The sequence below is a fragment of the Macaca thibetana genome, chromosome 12 (genome assembly GCF_024542745.1).
Source record: "Macaca thibetana thibetana isolate TM-01 chromosome 12, ASM2454274v1, whole genome shotgun sequence".
Taxonomy (NCBI): domain Eukaryota; kingdom Metazoa; phylum Chordata; class Mammalia; order Primates; family Cercopithecidae; genus Macaca; species Macaca thibetana.
This window is the reverse complement of record NC_065589.1, coordinates 39935184-39954356: the sequence shown is the minus strand read 5'-3', so window position 1 is coordinate 39954356 and position 19173 is coordinate 39935184. Positions and strand designations below refer to the sequence as shown.

The following is a 19173-nucleotide window of genomic DNA, read 5'->3' as shown; positions in this document are numbered from 1 at the left end:
CTGTGCCTGGCCTTACATTATTCTTATAAATGAGGAATTTAAAAATTCATATAGGAGAAGCATCTTGCTTAAGATACTTTTTTTTTTTGAGATAGAGCCTCGCACCATCACCCGGGCTAGAGTGCAGTGTCGAGATCTCGACTCACTGCAACCTCCACCTCCTGAGTTCAAGCGATTCTCCTGTCTCAGCCTCCCAAGCAGCTGGGATTACGGGTAGCTGCCACTACGCCTGGCTAATTTTTTGTATTTTTAGTAGAAACGGGGTTTCACTATGTTGGCCAGGCTGTCTGAAACTCCTGACCTCGTGATACACCCACCTCGGCCTCCCAAAGTGCTGGGATTACAGGCATAAGCCACTGTGCCTGGCCCAAAAAATGTTATTTAACTGATTTGAAACCTAAACATGTTTGTTTAACACCAAGTGATTCTGAACCACGCATACTATGCTGCTTATTCACAATAGTAAAGACATGGAATCAACCTAAATGCCCACCAACAGTAGCCTGGATAAGGAAAATGTGGTACATATACACCATGGACTACTATGCAGCCATAAAAGTAAACAAGATCATGTCCTTTGCAGGAACATGGATGGAGCTAGAGGCCATTATCCTTAGCAAACTAACACAGGAACACAGAAAACCAACTACTGCATGTTCTCACTTATAAATGGGAGCTAAATGATGAGAACACATAGACACATAGAGGGGAAGAGCAGATTTTGGGGCCTTCTAGAGGGTGGAGGGTGGGAGGAGGGAGAGGATCAGGGAAAATAGCTAATGAGTACTAGGCTTAGTACCTGGGTGACAAAATAATCTGTACAACAAACCCCCATGACACGAGTTTACCTGTTTACCTATGTAACAAACCAGTACATGTACCCTTGAACCTAAAAGTTAAAAAAAAAAAAAAAAAGAATTCATTTGTTAAGATTTTAAATTTTATAGTATTAAGTTTATTATTTTGATTTTGGTTTTTGATTTTGATACTTTATGCTATATGGTCCTATTTACATGTTGATCTTTGTGACAGGTATTTTAACAATGGACTTAAAGAGCCTGTGGACCCTAATATGAGAAATTATAAGTACAGTAGGGGTCACCTCTGGGATTGTGACATCAGTTGGTAACCTCAAAGTGAAACTGGAGTTTAGGTGAAATAGGCCATAGAGTGGTGGGAAGTTGACCAAATTGTAGCCCCTCCTTTTGATTCAGTGTATTTAAGGATCCTTGTCAGAATGGAGTCCTTTTAGCTATAAGGAGAAGATCCAGACCTGGAACATGACTAATTAGAATCGCAGTTTCTTCATTTTCGAAAACTTTTCCTTCCCCATTTGAAACTAGACCATTTTATAATTAGTAATTGGTACGTTAATAGTGCAAAGAATATTCAAACTGCATGGTATTTTTTGATTTTTTTTATTATTTCATGTAGTGCAAAATTCAAAAGGTACAGCAGGGTATACACTAAGGGTCTTTTTCCCCAGAGACAGCGACTGGTACCAGTTTTCTTTGTTACCATGTATTTTCTTCCAGATAAAATTTACATACACATACATTCTTTTTAACAGTCCCATATAAAGGCAGTTGCTATACACACGGTACTGAGCCTTGAGGTTTTTCACTTAACAGTATATCATGGAGATTATTTCATGTCTGTATATTGTGAATTTCCTTATTCATTTTTTATAGCTGCACAGTACTCTGTTATAAAGGTATACCATAATTTATTTAGCCAGGCCTAAATAAATCTTATTTACATTGTTTCAGTCTTACTTGTAATAACAGTGCTACAGGGATAATAGGCAAGTCATTTTGTACATAAAGATGTGCATTTGGTATCTGTGCAGGACAAATTGTTAAATAAGGGATTGCTGTGTCAGTTTGTGCATTTATAACTTTGACAGCAGGTGCTGAATATGCCCCCATAAAGGCTGTACGCTCCCACTAACAATATAGGAAAGTTTATATTAGCAAATTGCTCAATCTTGTTGAAGCTTTAACTTTCGTTTCCCTTCTTATCAGTGAGGTTGAACATAGTTTCATGTGCTAGGAACTCATTTGTATTTTCTTTCCTAGTACACTCTTTAAATTCTAGGTTTGGTATAACTACTTAAGGTTTAACTTTTTTTTTTTTTTTTTTTTTTTTTTTTTTAAGACGGAGCCTCCCTCTGTCATCCAGGCTGGAGTGCGGTGGCATGATCTCGGCTCACTGCAATCTCCACCTCCCGAGTTCAAGCGATTCTCCTGCCTCAGTCTCCTGAGTAGCTGGGATTACAGGTGCACACTACCACGCCTGGCTAATTTTTGTATTTTTAGTAGAGATGAGGTTTCACCATGTTGGGCAGGCTGTTTTCGAACTCCTGACCTCGTGACCTGCCTGCCTTGGCCTCCTGAAGTGCTGGGATTACAGGCATAAGCTACCGCGCCCAGCCAGGTTTAACATTTTTGAAGCTATTCTCTGCAGATACTTATGGCAAGACTAGACATAATATAGAAGTTAATATTATGAGCTCTGGAGTCTTAGATTTATTTCTTGGGTTTGCCACTTCCTAGCTGTAACACCTTAGGCAACTTACATGTGTTAAGTCAGATAAAGCATATGAAAGCACAGTGCCTAGCACATTAAGAGCACAGGAATGTTAGCTATTATTAGTATGCCTGATGCATGCTAATAATAACTAACATTATTAGCTATTATATGTTAGTTGACTAGTAGCTCTAGTTACTCTACATAGTTAACTTTGTTCCGTAAATGCTTTATTTGGAGTATAATTATAATTATTTAAAAATACTAATTTTTCATTAGCAATAAAAATGAAGTGTGACAAAATATTCATTGTAATTAATACCAGTTAAATAACTGGTGCTAGGAGAATTTTGAGTAATTTGTGTTATTTTTAATGTCTAATTTTTCTGTAATGGAAATATGTTTTATAATAGAAAAAATATGGTAAAGATTGTTGTGAAATTATTTTTGTTAAAATACACCTCCCCTGTTTTTTCATTACAGACAGAGAGTGCATGGGCTGAAGAATACTCTGAAAAGAAGAAAGGATCTCATAAGCGCTCAGCATCTTGGGGCAGTACAGATCAACTTAAGGAGGTCAGAAAAATGGTTCTAAGATAGTGGGTGTGGAAATATGATCCTTCTGTTGGCTATTTCCTTGATATTATGGGCAGCAAGTCTTTGTAATTTTCCATTGATTTATTTTTTCTTTTTGGCTTGTGAAATAACAGGAAAACAATTATTGTGTTGATTTAATAAAGATTTGAGTAGGGAGATTTATATATCACCTGATTTGTATTTTTGTCTTTTTTTTAGGAGAGTTCATCCTTGTCTGTTAACATCAGATTTAAACATTGTAACAATACAACAAATGTGAATTTATTCTTTTTTTTTTTTTTTTTGGGTGAGATGGAGTCTCCCTCTGTTGCCCAGGCTGGAATGCAGTGGTGCAACCTTGGCTCACTGCAGGCTCTGCCTTCCGGGCTCAAGCAATTCTCGTGCCTCAGCCTTCCAAGTAACTGGGACTGCAGGTATATGCCACCATGGCCAGCTAATTTTTGTATTTTCAGTAGAGACAGGGTTTCATCATATTGTCCAGGCTGGTCTCTAACTCCTGACCCCAGGCAGTCTGCCTGCCTTGGCCTCCCAAAGTGCTGGGATTACAGGCGTGAGTCACTGCACCCGGCCACATTTATTATTTTTCTATATATGGTGGTGTTTCTGAAATGGAGTATTCCCTATAACCGTGATGATTATGGCTCCATGCTATGATTACCATTTTCTGTGCTGCTAATTAGTGACATTTTCATTTCACACATAATGTAGAAATGCAAAAATTCGGTCAAAGAATAAATAAGATATTCATTGGAATTGCATTCGTTAAAGATGATATCTGTGAATATATTTCATGGCTTGAGTTGATTTTTAAATACTGTGTAATATTTGGAGCTGTTGAAAGTTAGGTGTTCAATAAAGAAATCTAAATTAAAATAAAAGTTAACTTATGGTAAAGGCAATGAGAATGATTGTTATTTTTTTTAATTCTTTGTGAAAACTGTAATGTACTTATTCTAAGTGCTGAAAACTTTATTTGTGTAGTGCTTGGGAAGCTTGAAGGCTGAGAACAGTGTTGGAACATACACACATACATGCATGTGTTGTATATATGTATAAAATTATGAACAAAAAAATGAGACTGATATGTTTCAAAAATTCAAAGGACTTATTAAGGGTGAGTTTTACTGGTTCTTATTAAGCAAGGATGTGTTTTTATTTCGTGTGGAAAACACTCTGTTGTACTTGCTATTTTTGCTTTCTCAGATTGCAAAATTACGCCAGCAGTTGCAGAGAAGTAAACACAGCAGTCGGCATCATCGAGATAAAGAAAGACAGTCTCCATTTCATGGCAACCATGCAGCTATTAACCAGTGTCAGGTAAGAGTACCAATACCACAAAATCCAGAAAAGGAATTTGTTGTCTTTCTGGTGATTTGTTATTTCATTGGTAATTGTTTAGGACAAAAATGCTCAAAACTATATTTGAAACAGTGATTTAAATGCTGAATCACAGTCTTTATAGAAAAACAGAATGTTAAGTTGACAAAATGATATTTTCTTCTAGTGACCTAAGATATGACTTGTAGGAGACATAGCTACTTATCTATTTTGGTTTACCATGTTTGTCTTTATCAGTTCAATATATTGGAGGCAGAATGATACAGAGAATTGAGTATTGGGTATGGAACGGGCCCTGGCTGAATAATTTATCCTTTCTAAGTCTCAGTTTCCTCATGTGAAGATGGGGGTAATAATACCTGTCTCAGGCGGGGAACGTCACACACTGGGGCCTCTTGTGGGCTGGGGTGATGGGGGAGGGATAGCATTAGAAGAAATAGCTAATGTAAATGACAAGTTAATGGGTGCAGCAAACCAACAGGGCACATGTGTACATATGTAACAAACCTGCATGTTGTGCACATGTACCCTAGAACTTAAAGTATAATAAAAAAAAAAAAGTAAAAAAAAAAAACCTGTCCCATAGAAGTCTTTTGATAGAGACAAACCTTTATCTGCTTTGATTTTTTAGTAGAGCCCATGAACTGCTCTTGATGGCTCATCCGACCAAGGAGCACTTTCCTTTAACTGAATTGAAATTGGATGAAATCTCTTGGCAAGGAGAAAGCAAGTTCATTTCAGGTCCTTCAGGATCTTTCAAGTTCCAGAATTGAAGCTTTGAGAATGTGGAAGGCTAGATTCAATTTTTCATGTTAACAGTAAGGTAGCAGCAGGGCCTGGAAGGTAGAGGGAAACTAGAAGGCTAGTTTCTGTGACTCTCAGATTGCTTTATAATACTGGAGTTGGCAAACTGTGGCCTTGGAGCCAAGAATGTCCCACCATGTGTTTCTGTAAATAAGGTTTTATTAGACAACAGTCACTCTCATTTTTTATGTGTTGTCTATGGCTCCTTTTCATGCTATAAAAATATACATTTGACTCTCTATATATTCAGGTTTTGCATTTATGGATTCAACCAACCATGGATCAAACATATTTGAGAAAAAATAGAATATGTATAAATATAAATATATTTTAAAATATAATTAAAAATAAATATAAAAAATACAGTATAACAACTATTTGCATAGTATTTACATTGTATTAGGTATTATAAGTAATCTAGAGATTATTTAAAATATACTGGAGGATGTTCCTAAATCATATGCAGTTACCACGCCATTTTATATAAGAGACTTGAGCATCTGTGGATTTTGGTATTTGCAGGGGGTCCTGTCCTGGAACCAATCTTCTGAAATTGAGTAGTTGAAACACAGACTGTCTGATTCACAAAGCCTAAAACACTTACTGTTTGGCCATTTACAGAGAAGGCATGCCAACCCCATTTATAGTTTGGTAGTGTCTGATGTTTGTTAAATATATAGATTGTTTGCAATGGAAAGTATGAGTAAAGGTATAGAATTTTTCAAACTGATTTTGCCCCAAAATATTAATACTTGGGTCAAATTTGATTTCACAGATTTATAGGGATTTTTTTGTTTGTTTTGAGACAGGGTCTTGCTCTATCGCCCAGGCTGGAGTACAGTGGGGTGATCACAGCTCACTACAGCCTCGACTTCCTGGGTTTATGCGATCCTCCCACCTCAGCCTGCTGAGTAGATGAGACTACCTGTGTGCACCACCACGCCTGGCTAATATTTTTATTTTTGTAGAGATGGATTCTGTCTGTGTTGCCCAGGCTGGTCTCTAACTCCTGGCTTCGAGTGATTCTCCCACCTTAGCCTCTCAGAGTATTGGAATTACAGGCATGAGCCACTATTCCCAGACAAATTTATAGTTTGATTATAGTTTCCAGTAACTTGTTTCTGTATTTAAGATATTTTAATTAAAAATATGGTTATACATTAGTATTAGTGTATACTTAAAAACCTGTACAGACTAGATTTATTTCTGGAGAAATAGAAATTTTAAATTGACAAAATAAGAAATGAAAAATTTGTAAAGACTAATAACTTTTGTTAGCACCAAATCCTACCCACTAGACCACCAGGGAAGCGCCAAGACTAATAACTTTTGAATTTGGAATATTAATTAAAAACCCAGTCTCACTCTCAAGAGGCTGAAGACCCAGATGATTTTACAGATGAATTTGCCAGCCTTCCCCTTCCTCTCATTCATTCATAAATGAATGGTATGTGTTTCTAAAAAATAAGGCCACTTTTTACTCCTAGTCCATATTTTTACTCCAAGTAGAATAGGGATTAGGATGGAATTTTATTGAATTAGGTGGCTAGTTTTAGGACTTCAGAAGTTTCTGAAGTGATTATTTTTAAAACTTGCATTAAAACTAACAATTTTAAAGTGGTTATTCAAATTTTCATTTTTGTCTTCATGCAAGTTGAATTTAATAAAGATTATTGGAATTTACTTGAAATTTCTATTTAATTTAAAAACACTTCCTTGCAGAGACGGTAAGGGCAAGAAAATAGAGAAACTTGAAAAATAATTTATCTAGTTTGAGTTTTGTACACTTGACACATCAAGCGTCTTAACTATTTCTCTTGTTTTATTTAGTGTTAACAGCCAACCACAAGTCAGGCACATGTGCATCATGTTAGTAGTGACAGTAGAACTCATGTTTAATTGAAACTCAGGCTGGACGGGCGCGGTGGATCACCTGAGGTCAGGAGTTCGAGACTAGCCTGGCCAACATGGCGAAACCACATCTCTACTAAAAATAAAAAAATTGGCCAGGCTGGCAGGTGCCTGTAACCCCAGCTACTTGAGAGGCTGAGGCAAGAGACAGACTTGAAGCCAGGAGACAGAGGTTGCAGTGAGCCGAGATCGTGCCACTGCACTCCAGCCTGGGTGACAGAGTGAGACTCCGTCTCAAAAAAAAATTTTTAAAAGAAACTCTTAGGCTGTAAACATGAAAATAATTTCTATTAAGTTATTGTTTTGGTGGATTCTCTATCTAGTGGAGAAAAGTGCCACACGATATGCGTACTTTTGAGGCCATTCATCAGCCCATAAAATATTTATTAATCATTTTGGCCTGTGACTGTATTACTCATTAGGGGATGTGGTGATAAAGAAATATTGTCTGTCCTCACCAGTTCTCATATTAAAGAGATAGGAGTGAACAGTTAATTATAACACTGTATAATGAATGTGTTGATAGGGAGAATTCAGAGTGTAACAGAAGATGTGTTTATTTGGAACAGGATGGAGTCATCTAGAAAGACTTCTCAGAGAAAGTGGTATCTAGCTGATTCCTGAAAGATCAGTATGAGGTGGAAAAAGTCATGTCCCCAGATAGGAGTAGTGGTAAGAGATTAGGCTGGAGAGGTAAATGGCAGCCAAACCTGAAAGTCTCCATGTTCACTTGTTAACACATTTAGACTTCAACCTAAGGACACCAGGGAGCTATTTTTTTAAATGCAGGATATGGATATGTGACCATTTTATAATGGTCATTATGGGGTCCGATATAGAATGAATTGGGAAGGGACAAGATTAGAAGTAGGGAAGTAGTTTAAGAATAGGATTTAGTGATCCAAGTAAGAAGTGATGGCCTCCAGTAGGGTAGAAACTTTCAAACTGCTGAGAACAGACAAACTTGAGTGATATTTAGAAGGTGAGAATTAATAGTTGAATTCTATTAAAAGTGCTTACTACGGTAAGCATTTGGATATATTACTGGCATTTAATCCTCATCTTTAAGGTGGGATTTGTTAGTCTCTCCGTTTTGTAGACAAGAACATCAGGGCCCAGAGAGGTAAGGTATATTGTTTAAGGTCACATGAGACAGCCAGAATTCTAACCTAGGCATTCTAACCTCAGAGTCTGAGGTTTTTAAACTCTGTGCTAGCTGATGGTTGATGAGATTTGAGAAAAATAGAGATGAAAGTTAAGGATGATGCCAATTTTAACTTTTAAAATATGATTTAAGGCCAGCCGTGGTGGCTCACGTCTGTAATCCCAGCATTTTGGGAGGCTGAGGCGGGTGGATTGCTTGAGCCCAGGAATTTGAGACCAGCCTGGGCAACATGGCAAAACCCTCTCTCTACTAAAAACACAAAAATAAGCCAGGCATGGTGCTGCGTGCCTATAACCCAAGCTATCAGGAGGCTGAGGCACGAGAACAGCTTGAACCTGGGAGGTGGAGGTTGCAGTGAGCTGAGATCGCACCACTGCACTCCAGCCGGGGGCGGTAGAGTGAGACTCGTTCTCTAAATAAATAAATAAACAAACAATGAAAACATAAAATAAAAAATGAAATAGGATTTTAAAAGTTTATCTGCCTACCTCAACACCATATATAAAAGTAACTCAGAATGCGTCAAGGACCCTAAGTGTAAGAGCTAAACCTGAAAGCTCTTAGAAGAATATATAGTCATAACATTTGTGACATTGCATTGGGCAATGGCTTCTTAGAAATGACACCAAAAGCACAAGCAAGAAAAGAAGAAGTAAATTGTACTTCATCGAAATTAAAAATTTGTGATTCTAAGGACATCATCAAGATTGTGAAAAGATAACCCACAGAATAGGATAACCCACAAATCATGTATCTGATAAGGCATTTGCATCTAAACTACGTAAAGAACTCTTGCAACTCAATAATTTAACAAAAACATTTAAAAATGGGCACAGGATCTGAACAGAGAGTTCTCCAAGGAAGATGTACAAATAGCCAATAAGCACGTGAAAAAGATGCTCAGTAGAATTTGTCAATAGGGAAATGCAATTCAGAACTCCAGTGAAATACCACTTCATATGCATTAGAATGCTGTAATTTAAAAGACAGATAGGCTGGGCGCGGTGGCTCAAGCCTGTAATCCCTGTACTTTGGGAGGCCGAGACGGGCGGATCATGAGGTCAGGAGATCGAGACCATCCTGGCTAACATGGTGAAACCCCGTCTCTACTAAAAAATACAAAAAACTAGCCGGGCGCGGTGGCGGGCGCCTGTAGTCCCGGCTACTCGGGAGGCTGAGGCAGGAGAATCGCTTGAACCTGGGAGGCGGAGCTTGCAGTGAGCTGAGATCCGGCCACTGCACTCCGGCCTGGGCGACAGAGCGAGACTCCATCTCAAAAAGAAAAAAAAAAAAAAAAAAAAAGACAGATAAGTGTTAGGGAAGGATGTGGAGAAACTGGAACTTTCATATATACATATAAACTTTTATTTATTTTTAATTAATTAATTTGTTTTTGGATGGCGTCTCGCACTGTCACCTGTACTGGAGTGCAGTGGCGCGATCTCAGCCCACTGTAACCTCTGCCCCCTGGGGTCAAGCGATTCTCCTGCCTTAGCCTCTTGAGTAGCTGGGATTACAGGCACCCACCACCATGGTGCCTGGCTAATTTTTTGAATTTTTAATAAAGATGGGGTTTTACTGTGTTGGCCAGGCTGGTCTCGTACTCCTGACCTCGTGATCCTACCCCCTCGGCTCCCAAAGTGCTGGGATTACAGGCATGAGCCATTGCACCGGCCTATTTTTTTTTTTTGGAGACAGAAGTTTCACTCTTTTTGCCCAGGCTGGAGTGCAATGGCATGATCTTGGCTCATTGCAACCTCTGGCTACCAGGTTCAAGTGATTCTCCTGCCTCAGCCTCCTGAGTAGCTGGGATTACAGGCGTATGCTACCACTCCTGGCTAATTTTGTATTTTTAGTAGAGATGGGGTTTTACCATGTTGGCTGGGTTGGCCTCGAACTCCTGACCTCAGGTGATCCGCCTGCCTCTGCCTCCCAAAGTACTGGGATTACAGGCGTGAGCCACCACGCCTGGCCTATTTTTTATTTTATTTTATTTTTTTGTATTTATAGTAGAGATGGGGTTTCACCTTGTTGGCCAGGCTGGTCTCAAACTCCTGGCCTCAGGTGAGCCACCTGCCTCAGCTTCCCAAGTGCTGGGATTACAGGCCTGAGCCACTGCGCCTGGCTGTAACTTTGATACATTAATGGTAGGAATGTAAAATGGTACAGTTGCTTTGGAGAATAGTGTGGCAGTTCCTCAAAAGACTAAACGTGGAATTGCCAAATGGCCCAGCACTTCCTCTCCTAGGTATATACCCAAGAGAATTGAAAACATATGTCCACATAAAAACTTGTACATGTATGTTAATGGGAGCATTATTCATAATTGCCAAAATGTAGGAAAAACTCAGTCTATCAGCTGATAAAAGGGTAAATAAAATGTGGCATATCCATATGGTGGAATTTTATTTGATCATAAAAAAGAATGGAGTACCAATACATGCGACAACATGGGTGAACCTTGAAAACATTACACTGGCCAGGCATGGTGGCTCATGCCCATAATCCCAGCACTTTGGGAAGCCAAGTTGGGCAGATCACTTGAGGTCAGGAGTTTGAAACCACCCTGGCCAACATGGTGAAACCCCATCTTTACTAAAAATACCAAAAAATTAGCTGGGCGTGGTGGCACGTGCCTGTAGTCCCAGCTACTCGGGAGGCTGCCCCAGGAGAATCACCTGAACCTGGGTGGCAGAGGTTGTAGTGAGCTGAGATCACGCCACTGCACTGTAGCCTGGGTGACAGAGCGAGACTCCATCTCAATAAATTAAAAAAACAAACAAACAAAAAGAAAACATGCTAGTAAAAAACAAAAAAAAAGACACAAAAGAGCACATAACATATGATTCCATTCTTAGGAAATACCCAAAACAGGCAAACCCATAGAGATAGAGAATAGACTGGTGGTTGTGTAGGCCTGGGAAAGTTGGGGAGAAATGATGAGCGACTGCTAATGAGGGGCCGCTTTTGGTATGATTTGAAAATAGATTGCAGTGATGGTCACACAACTCTGTTCAATACCATTAAAAAAACAAAGTTAGCTGGGTGTGGTGGTACCCATTGTAGTCCCAGCTACTAGGGAGGCTGAGGTGGGGATATTACTTGAGCCCAGGAGTTCAAGACCAGCCTAGGCAACATAATGAGACCCCGTCTCTTAAAAACAGCAACAACAAAAACCCCATAGTTGTACAACTTAAATGGGTGAATTGTATGGTATTATATATTGTATTTTAGTAAAGCTGTTAAAGAAATGTCAACAACATGAAAAACATAAATATATAAAATACAAATACAGTTGTCTGGAAATAAATTATTACTTATTAAATTAAATAAGTAAATTAAATTAGATGCTTAAAAAGAACCAAAAAAGTAAACAGGGAGGTTATTTAACTGTGCTCTCAGGTCAGACTGTTTGACTTGAAGTCTGAGTCCTGCTGCTTGCTCAAGGTGTGAAGTGCTCATTTTCTCTGCATAGTAATGTTATCTGTTTGTTGTGTTGTCCAGAGGCTTAAATGGGATAAAATGTTATAAAACTCTTTATGCGATCTAAGCACAGTAATTTCTCAATGTCTTAGGCCATTTGAGGTAGCACCTGAATGTAAAAGATGTCAACAATTTCTTGTTAAACTTTTTAAAGCTTTTATTATTACAAAAGTACTCACGAGCTCATTATAGAAATTTTAGAAACTAAGAAAAGTCGAATAGAAAAATTATCTCTAAAGAATTTTTTTTTAATGAAATAGGAAAAATTCCAAAGACTCACCTTCTAAAAGAGAGCTGTATTCCTATATCTCTCAACCCTTTTCCTGACATTTTTTCTTTTAAGTGTTTTTTCTTCGCATTCCTCATTGAGAGCATATCATATATTAGATTACACTGCCTTTTTGTATTTAACATGGAACATTGTTTGTGAGTATTACAAATGCTTCATTTTTGCTGTCTTAGGTTCTGTAGAACATTTTCCTAGTTATGGTTATTTAGTTGGGTCCATTTTGTGTGTATGTGCACTTAAAGCTTTTTCAATATTTCTTTTCTCAGGATAAGTTTTTATATTATTCTATTAGGAAGCTTGAGTATTTGGGGGATTCTTTGTTTTTCTGAGACTTTTTACAAGTTACTACAGTATTTTGTTTGGATTTCACGATATGCAGAAGATGATTTTTACTGGGAAATTAATCTCTTAACAATGGAGGGACAATATTGCTCTTAGGATAGTGGTATAGTGTACAGCTACTAGTTAACAAAAGATCATTTTTCTTGGGCTTACAGTTAGAAAAGAATTCTTACATACTTTTCTGCATGTTTTTTTCCCCCTGGAAATTCAGGAGAGATTATTCATGAGGAAAAATGAATACTGCCAGGTTTCTTAAAGGATAGCGTCTTTCACATTTCAAAGGTTTCCCCAAATGACAAAACCCTCAGATGCCTAAATGAAATTGTCTCATTAGAAAATATAGCCAACACGTTTCAGAATTATTTGATTGAGTGTTAAGAGTCTGATGTTAGTAACAAGAGTGGGAGATGTCAGCATCTTCACAGTCACATAAACTAACTTTGAGGTGAGAATTTTAAAAGTGTGTGGGTGTTTTCTGGCTGTTGCTATAGCATCAAGCAAGAAAGCCCTCCCATAGGATTTTCTTATTTCTTCGTCTGGGCTGAAGACACGTACTAGCCTAGGAGGGTTTGAGAGCCAAGAGACAGTGAGGCAGAAAAAGAGAGAAACTTAACTTTTCTCTGAGGAATGGAAGGTGCATTGTGATTTGAAAATGAAAATTACTGCCCTACACTAAAATCTTGGGATGTCAGTCCAAAACAGTGCAGGAGTTTATTTTAATTTTTAAAATTTTTTTGCCGTTTCAAAATTGAGAGAATAGTTACTTCTGCTATGACCTTTATTACAAAATATAACTGCAGCTTGGAAGAGCTGTAAAGGTAGATACCAAATGAGAGGACAGTGATTGCTGGAGGACAGAAATGAAGTAACAGTGACAGGACATTAAGAATCAAGGCCACATGGTGGTCTCGAATCAAAAGCCCTTAAGATAGGAAAGCTTTTTTTCAGGTACTTACTAATTTTTTTTACCATTCTAAACAACATTTTTCGGGTGGGCGCAGTGCAGTGGCTTACGCCTATAATCCCAGCACTTTGGGAGGTTGAGGCAGATGGATCACTTGAGCCCAGGAGTTTGAGACCAGCCTGGGCAACATGGTGAAACCCTGTCTCATCAAAATATACAAAAAATTAGCCGGGTGTGGTGGCATGCACCTGTAGTCCCAGCTACACTGGAGGCTGAGGTGGGAGAATCACTTGAGCCAGGGAAATCAAGGCTTCAGTGAGCCATGATTGCCCCTACTGCACTCCAGCCTGGACGACCGAGGGAGACCCTGCTTCAGTCCCTGAATCAGCAATCAGCCAGTCATCAGTTTTCACCTTCCTTTGGTTGTATTAGGGTTTCTGGCTTATTTTTCTCTCATGAAACTCTGTTGAACTGCTGTATAGACCTTTCTCCATCCTACTTGCCTGTCAAAGCACATTTTCATTAAAAAAAAAACAAAAAACAAAAAACGCTATCTGTCTCTCCCCTACTCAGCTACTGCTTATCACTAGTGTACCACAGATGAGCCAATGCTAGGCTGCTGATGGGGCTTGTGGGAAGTGAGGGGAGTTGTTGGCTTTTAGCATTAAAACGAAAAGAGTCAAAAACAGGAACTCTAGAAGACAGGAAGCTGACTGGGCTAGTTAATCAGCTGACTTCATCTATAACAGGTACACCTAAATTTTAAGATATACCTAAATAATATGTGGACTGAATTAAAAAAAAATTCTTCCCACATTTTATTATTTACTTCAGCATATAACTGTCTCTAGGAAAGGACCTGAAGAGACAGTATTAGGCAGGTAAAGATATGACCCTGTCAGCTTTTTCCTCTATTTTTTTCAATTATCGTATAATAAAATGGACGTTTGATTGTACAATATCATGAATTTTAACATGTACGTAGATTATGCCACCACCAGCATAGTCAAGAAAAAACATTCCCTCGTTCTCTTCCTTTGTACATCCTTCCCCCATCCCTAATCTCTTGTAAGTGCTGCTCTGTTCTCCATCACTCTAGCCCTGTCTTTTTGAGAATGTCATATGAATTGAATCATACAGTATGCAATTGTTTGAGACTATCTTCTTTCACTCAACGATGGTGCCTTTGCATTTCCTCTAAGTAGTTGTGTATATCAATAGTTTAATTTTTATTTTATTTTATTTTTTTTGAGACGGAGTCCCGCTCTATAGTCTAGACTGGAGTGCAGTGGTGTGGTCTCGGCTCACAGCAGCCTCTATCTCCTGGGTTCTAGCAATTTTCCATCCTCAGCCTCCTGAGTAGCTGGTAACAGGCACACACCACGATGGCCAGCTAATTTTTGTATTTTTCGTAGAGACGAGGATTCACTATGTTGACCAGGCTGGTCTTGAACTCCTGACCTCAGGTGATCTGCCCATCTCGACCTCCCAAAGTGCTGGGATTATAGGCATGAATCACCGTGCCCAGCCAGTTTATTCCTTTTAGTTGCTAAATAGTATTCCATTACATGGATTTCCCACAATGTAGCTATTGATATTAAATTCTTGTTGAAGGACATCTCATCTTGATTTTAATTTTCATTACCCTAATGAACATCTTTTCATATGGTTATTTGCCATCTGTGTATTCTGTTTGGTGAAGTGTCTATTCATGCCCATTTTAAAATTTGGTTGTTTGTTGTTACTGAGTTTTGAGAACTTATTAGACATTCTGGATAAAAGTCCTTTGTTGGGTAAGTTAAATACTTTTTCCCAGTCTCAACTTGTCTTTTGTTCTCTTACTGTCTTTCACAGAGCAAACATAACAAAAATTTTTTGGCAGTATATTATAATTATTTTCTTTTATGGGGATTACTTTTGGTGTCATACCTAAGGTAGTCTTTAAAGAAACAACTTTCAGAATTGAATCAGAACAACTTACTTATAATTATCACAGTAGATCACAAGACTTCATTTTTCTCTCAACTCAAGTTTGTGGAAGTGAGGACATCTTTAGGGAAATGGAGAATTTGTATTAAAAAAAAAAGGCATCAATTCAGACCATCTTAAATAAATATATTTCTGAATTATCTAAGATTAGTGAAGTACTCATTTTAGAAACTTTCTGATTATCAAAGGATAGGAAACTACTTTTAGGAGAATTGAAAATTTCAAAAGATAAGAATTAAGAATCACATACTCTCACTGTATAGGGATTACTTTTCAATATTTGGGGGCATTTTAAACTTGGTAGGATGTAAGTTTAGTCCTGATTCTGTGACCCTAGGTTATTAGCTTCTCAGAGTCTCACTTTTACAATGTAAAATGGGGGTAGTAACTACCTATTTTTATAGAGAGAGCTTTTGTAAAAGTAAATAAAATAATGTATATAAAATGCTTAGAACAATGCCTAGCACATATTAAGTGCTTAATAAGTGCTACCTATTTTATAAAACAAAATGGAGCTTCAATCTTTTTATAAAACCTTATGTTGGCCAGGTGTGGTGGCTCACACCTGTGATTCCAGCACTTTGGGAGGCTGAGGTGGGTGGATCACTTGAAGTCAGGAGTTCGAGACCAGCCTGGCCAATATGGTAAAAACCCTGTCTGTATTAAAAATACAAAAATTATCCGGGCATGTTGGCACATACCTGTAATCCCAGCTACTCAGGAAGCTGAGGCAGGAGAATTGCTTGAACCTAGGAGGTAGAGGTTGCAGTGAGCCGAGATCATGCCACTGCGCGCTAGCCTGGCTGACAGAGTGAGACTCTGTCTCAAAACAACAACAATAAATATCCCCATATGTTCTGTTGTTTTCTTTGCCCCTAACTTTGAATGTTAAATTTTGTTAACATTGTTGAGATTGTCCAAAGCATCATTTTTAATGGTCCTGTGGTGTATCATATTATGGATATTCTATGCTTTTCTGTGCCCACTTTCTTCCTTTCCTCTTCCTTTTCCCTTCCCTTCCCTTCCCTTCCCTCCCCTCCCCTTCTCCCTACCCCCTCCCCCCTCCCTTTCCGTCTTTCTGTCTGTCTGTCTTCCTGCCCTCCCCTCCCCTCCATCCCTCGGTCCCTCCCTTCCTTCCTAGGGTCTCACTCTGTCACCCAGGCTAGAATGGAGTGACCATGGCTCACTGCAGCCTCAACCTCCTGGGTGCAAGTGATCCTCCCACCTCAGCCTCCCAAGAAGCTGGGACTACAGGTGTGTGCCAGCATGCTCGGCTGATATTTAAAATTTTTTATAGAGACTGGATCTCCCTATGTTGCCCAGCCTGGTCTCGAAGTCTGGTCTTTAAGCAATCCTCCCTCGGACTCAGCCTCCCAAAGTCCTGGAATTACAGGTGTGAACCACTGTGTCTGGCCTGTCTATTGTTAATCATTGTAATTTTTCCATTTTTCATTAATATATACCATTGAGATGAACAGTGAATAATTTGTCATCCCCAAATGGTTTTTCAGATTAAAAGACAACAAATTTAAAATCAAATATTTAGGTTGGGCATGGTGACTCACACCTGTAATCTCAGCACTTTGGGAGGCCAAGGCGGGCAGATCACTTGAGGTCAGGAGTTTGAGACCAGCCTGGCCAACATGTTGAAACCCCGTCTCTACTAAAAATATAAAATATTAGCTGGGCGCGGTGGCGGGCGCCTGTGGTCCCGGCTACTCAGGAGGCTGAGGCAGGAGAATGTCATGAACCCAGGAGGCAGAGCTTGCAGTGAGCCGAGATTGCACCACTGTACTCCATCCTGGGCGGCAGAGCGAGACTCCGTTTCAAAAAAAAAAAAAAAAAATCCCAGAATTATCAGAGCGTGGTGGCAGATGCCTTTAATCCCAGCTACTCGGGAGGGTGAGACATGAGAATCACTTGAACCTGTGAGGCGGAGGTTGCAGTGAGCCAAGATCACACTACAGCACTTCAGGCTGGGGAACAGAATGAGACTCTGCTTCAAAAAAAAAAAAAAAAAATCAGGTATTTAATTTTTATCATGACTAACACTTTAGTAATAAAAGATCTAATATATAGTTATTGAATTCTAGAATATAGTTGGTGCTTTGCATTATTACTTTATATAGTGTATTTGTGCTTATTTTATAGTTTATGGAACAAGATTTAGTATATTAAGCCATTTTTGCATCTTAACTAGCTGCTGCCTAATTATTACAGGAAAGAAGTATGGAAGTTCAGGTATTATAATTGGTTTTGGTACATATTCTCTAACCTTTAGATCGTCTGTAGCTATTGAGCCATATATGACATTCTTTTACCTTGCAGTGAATGTCATAGCTTGTTCATATTGGGGAAGTTGTACGTGGAAGTCATATTGCTTGCAGCTAGATAATTTAATGGCTATGGAGGTCATTTGATTGTACCTGCTTTAAAATTTTTCTAGCTACAAAAGAATCATATGATTACATTGATGCAAAAAAAAAAAAACAAAGCCCCTGGGAAATGTCCATTTATGTTAGAAATACTCAAGAACATTAAAATAAGGAAAACTTTCTTAATATGATCACACACATACACACACCTCTCTTTACCTTAAGATTCCATGCTATTAATGAGAATGGGGAAATATGAGAGACACTTCCACTAAGATCAGGAACAAGGCAAGGATTTTTACCATCCCTCCTTCTGTTTACGTTGTACAAGTGGTATTAACTAATACAGTTAGAAAAGAGAAGTCAGGCCATTAGAACTGGTGATGAAGGCCGGGCGCAGTGGCTCACACCTTCATCCCAGCACTTTGGGAGGCCAAGGCAGGCAGATCGCGAGGTCAGGAGATCAAGACAATCCTGGTCAACATGGTGAAACCCCGTCTCTACTAAAATACAAAGAATTAGCCGGGCGTGGTGGTGCGTGTCTGTAGTCCCAGCTACTCAGGAGGCTGAGGCAGGGAAATCATTGAACCCGGGAGGTGGAGGTTGCAGTGAGCCAGATCATGCCACTGCACTCCAGCCTGGTGACAGAGCAAGACTCTGTCTCAAAAAAAAAAAAAAAAAAAAGAATTGGTGATGAAGAAATAAAACTCCCTTTCAGATAATATGATAGTATATCTGGAAAACCTCCAAGAATCAAATCAATGAAAAATTTTTGTATGGTTGCAGTCCATAGCATTAACAAGCTAAAATCAATACCATTTATATATACAAACATCAACCAGCTCTACTGTAAAAATCCCAATTTACAGTAGCAGCAGAAACAACTAAATACTTAAGAATGAAATTAATAAGTACTACACAATCTACATGGGGAAAATTAAAAACACTTCTGAAAGATACAAAGTAGACCTGTACAAATGTAAAATGTGTTATTCTTGGATAGGATGAGTTAATATAATACTTTCTAATTTAATTTATAAATTTAACACCATCCCAATAAAAATATTAGTAAGCTTTTTGACAGCATTAGAAAAGTTGCTACTAAAAAAAACTTGCTACCTAAAGCTCATAGGGAAAAGTAAATATGTGAGTATAACCAGGAAAGCTGTGAAAAGGAAAAACTGAGGGCAGCTAGCCTTACTAGATATCAAAACATACTATAAAGCCTTTACAAGTGAAGCAATGTGCTACTGGTACATGAATTGACAAATTGTTCAGAGGAATAGACTAGATAGAAAGCCCAAAAATTGACTCAGGTACATACAGAAATTTACTGTATGGTAAAGGCAACTCAGATCACTGGTCAGAGATGAACTTTTGAATTACTAGCACTGGGACAAGTCGTAGCCATTTATAAAAAGAATTAGGCCACACCATATACAAAAAC

At 38.6% G+C, this 19173-nt stretch overlaps 2 protein-coding genes across 3 annotated transcripts in view; one reads left to right on the top strand and one right to left on the bottom strand.

Annotated features, from left to right (window-relative positions):
• SUMO1 (small ubiquitin like modifier 1) overlaps positions 1–19173 on the bottom strand; it is a 1087495-nt gene that overhangs the window by 548247 nt on the left and 520075 nt on the right. The window lies entirely within an intron of this gene.
• FAM117B (family with sequence similarity 117 member B) overlaps positions 1–19173 on the top strand; it is a 138260-nt gene that overhangs the window by 87668 nt on the left and 31419 nt on the right. The window contains exons 3-4 of the mRNA XM_050750830.1: positions 3013–3105; positions 4330–4443. Coding sequence (XP_050606787.1) covers positions 3013–3105; positions 4330–4443 — 207 coding nt within the window. The remainder of the gene's footprint in view (positions 1–3012; positions 3106–4329; positions 4444–19173) is intronic.